The following is a 2,050-nucleotide window of genomic DNA, read 5'->3' on the forward strand; positions in this document are numbered from 1 at the left end:
AAAAAGAAGAGGAGAGATGTGAAGTTGGTGAACTGAGCAGCGTTCACAAACACTAACTTGAACTGTTGACGATGTTTAACGTCTGCAGCTGCTCACCGCTCAGTTTGGGGTCGGTCTTCCTGCGGGATCTGTCTTTGCCTCTCAGCCTAGAGAAGGTCCTCTTGAGCAGGGGCTCAGCCATGGTGGACCCCGCTCCTCCTCCTCCTTCTCCTCAGTCCTCCTGGACAGGAGAAGAAGAAGAATCCAGCAGGAGAAGAGAGGAGTCAGCGCTCCTTCATCACGTTCACAGTTTTCAGTTCGGCCATGACTCCGACTCCTCACTCGCTCTGACTCTGAGAGCTGCAGAACAGGAAATGAATTCCACACATTCTTTCCCAAACTCCCCCTCTCCTCCTCCTCCACCTCCTCCTCCCCCTTTTCCTCCTCCCACTCTCCTCCCTCCACAGCCAGGGAAGGAGACAGAGGACTCATGGGAAATGTAGTCCAGAGACTCTAACAGAGAAACATGTTTCCACGGTGTTCATCAGCTCTTCTTTTAACAACACACTGTAAGTGCCTATGAACAATGTTTCAACAATGTTTTCTCAATGTTGCCACAATATTTTCTCAATGTTTCCATAATGTTTTCTCAATGTTTCGACAATGTTTTCTCAGTGTTTCCATAATGTTTTCTCAATGTTTCCACAATGTTTTCTCAATGTTGCCACAATATTTCCTCAATGTTTCCATAATGTTTTCTCAATGTTTTGACAATGTTTTCTCAGTGTTTCCATAATGTTTTCTCAATGTTTCCTTAATATTTTCTCAATGTTTCCACAATGGTTTCTCAATGTTTCCTTAATGTTTTCACAATGTTACTTAATATTTTCTCAATGTTTACACAATGTTTCTAGAATGTTTACACAATGTTTCCTTATTATTTTCTCAATGTCTCCATAACGTTGTCTCAATGTCTCCATAATGTTTTCTCAATGTTTCCACAATGTTTTTTCAATGTTTCCTTAATATTTTCTCAATATTTCCACGATGGTTTCTCAATGTTTCCTTAATATTTTCTCAATGTTTCCAATGTTTCCACAATGTTTCCATATTTTTTTCTTAATGTTTCCACAATGTTTTCTCAATATTTCCACAATGCTTTCTCAATGTTTCCACAATGTTTTCTTAATGTTTCCACAATGTTTTCTTAATGTTTCCTTAATGTTTTCTCAATGTTTCCACAATGTTTTCTCAATGTTTCCACAATGCTTTTTCAATGTTTACACAGTGTTTTCTTTATGTTTCCACAATGTTGTCTCAATGTTTTCTCAATGTTTCCACAGTGTTTTCTCAATGTTTCCACAATGTTTCCTTAATGTTTTCACAATGTTTTCTCAATGTTTCCACAATGTTTTCTCAGTGTTTTCACAATGTTTTCTCAATGTCTCCATAATGTTTTCTCAATGTTTCCACAATGTTTTTTCAATGTTTCCTTAATATTTTCTCAATGTTTCCAATGTTTCCACAATGTTTCCTTATTATTTTCTCAATGTGTCCATAATGTTGTCTCAATGTCTCCATAATATTTTATCAATGTTTCCACGATGGTTTCTCAATGTTTCCTTAATATTTTCTCAATGTTTCCAATGTTTCCACAATGTTTCCTTATTATTTTCTCAATGTGTCCATAATGTTGTCTCAATGTTTCCACAATGTTTTTTCATTGTTTCCTTAATATTTTCTCAATGTTTCCATGATGGTTTCTCAATGTTTCCAATGTTTCCACAATGTTTCCCTATTTTTTCTCAATGTTTCCACAATGTTTTCTCAATATTTCCACAACGCTTTCTCAATGTTTCCACAGTGTTTTCTTAATGTTTCCACAATGTTTTCTTAATGTTTCCTTAATGTTTTCTCAATGTTTCCACAATGTTTTCTCAATGTTTCCACAATGCCTTCTCAGTGTTTCCACAGTGTTTTCTTTATGTTTCCACAATGTTGTCTCAATGTTTTCTCAATGTTTCCACAGTGTTTTCTCAATGTTTCCACAATGTTTCCTTAATGTTTTCTC

At 36.2% G+C, this 2,050-nt stretch overlaps 1 protein-coding gene across 3 annotated transcripts in view; it reads right to left on the reverse strand.

Annotated features, from left to right (window-relative positions):
* The window catches only part of syde1 (synapse defective Rho GTPase homolog 1), a 13,328-nt gene extending 12,976 nt beyond the window's left edge, over positions 1-352 (reverse strand). For 2 of the 3 annotated variants that reach the window (XM_027277080.1, XM_027277079.1), the window contains exon 1: positions 58-352. In XM_027277080.1, the coding sequence (XP_027132881.1) occupies positions 58-181 (124 nt within the window). In that variant the 5' untranslated portion in view covers positions 182-352. The remainder of the gene's footprint in view (positions 1-57) is intronic. The other variant, XM_027277081.1, reaches the window with a different exon arrangement.
* Between the last annotated feature and the right edge of the window lie 1,698 nt (positions 353-2,050).

Source organism: Larimichthys crocea, unplaced genomic scaffold (genome assembly GCF_000972845.2).
Source record: "Larimichthys crocea isolate SSNF unplaced genomic scaffold, L_crocea_2.0 scaffold83, whole genome shotgun sequence".
NCBI classification, from domain to species: Eukaryota; Metazoa; Chordata; class Actinopteri; family Sciaenidae; genus Larimichthys; species Larimichthys crocea.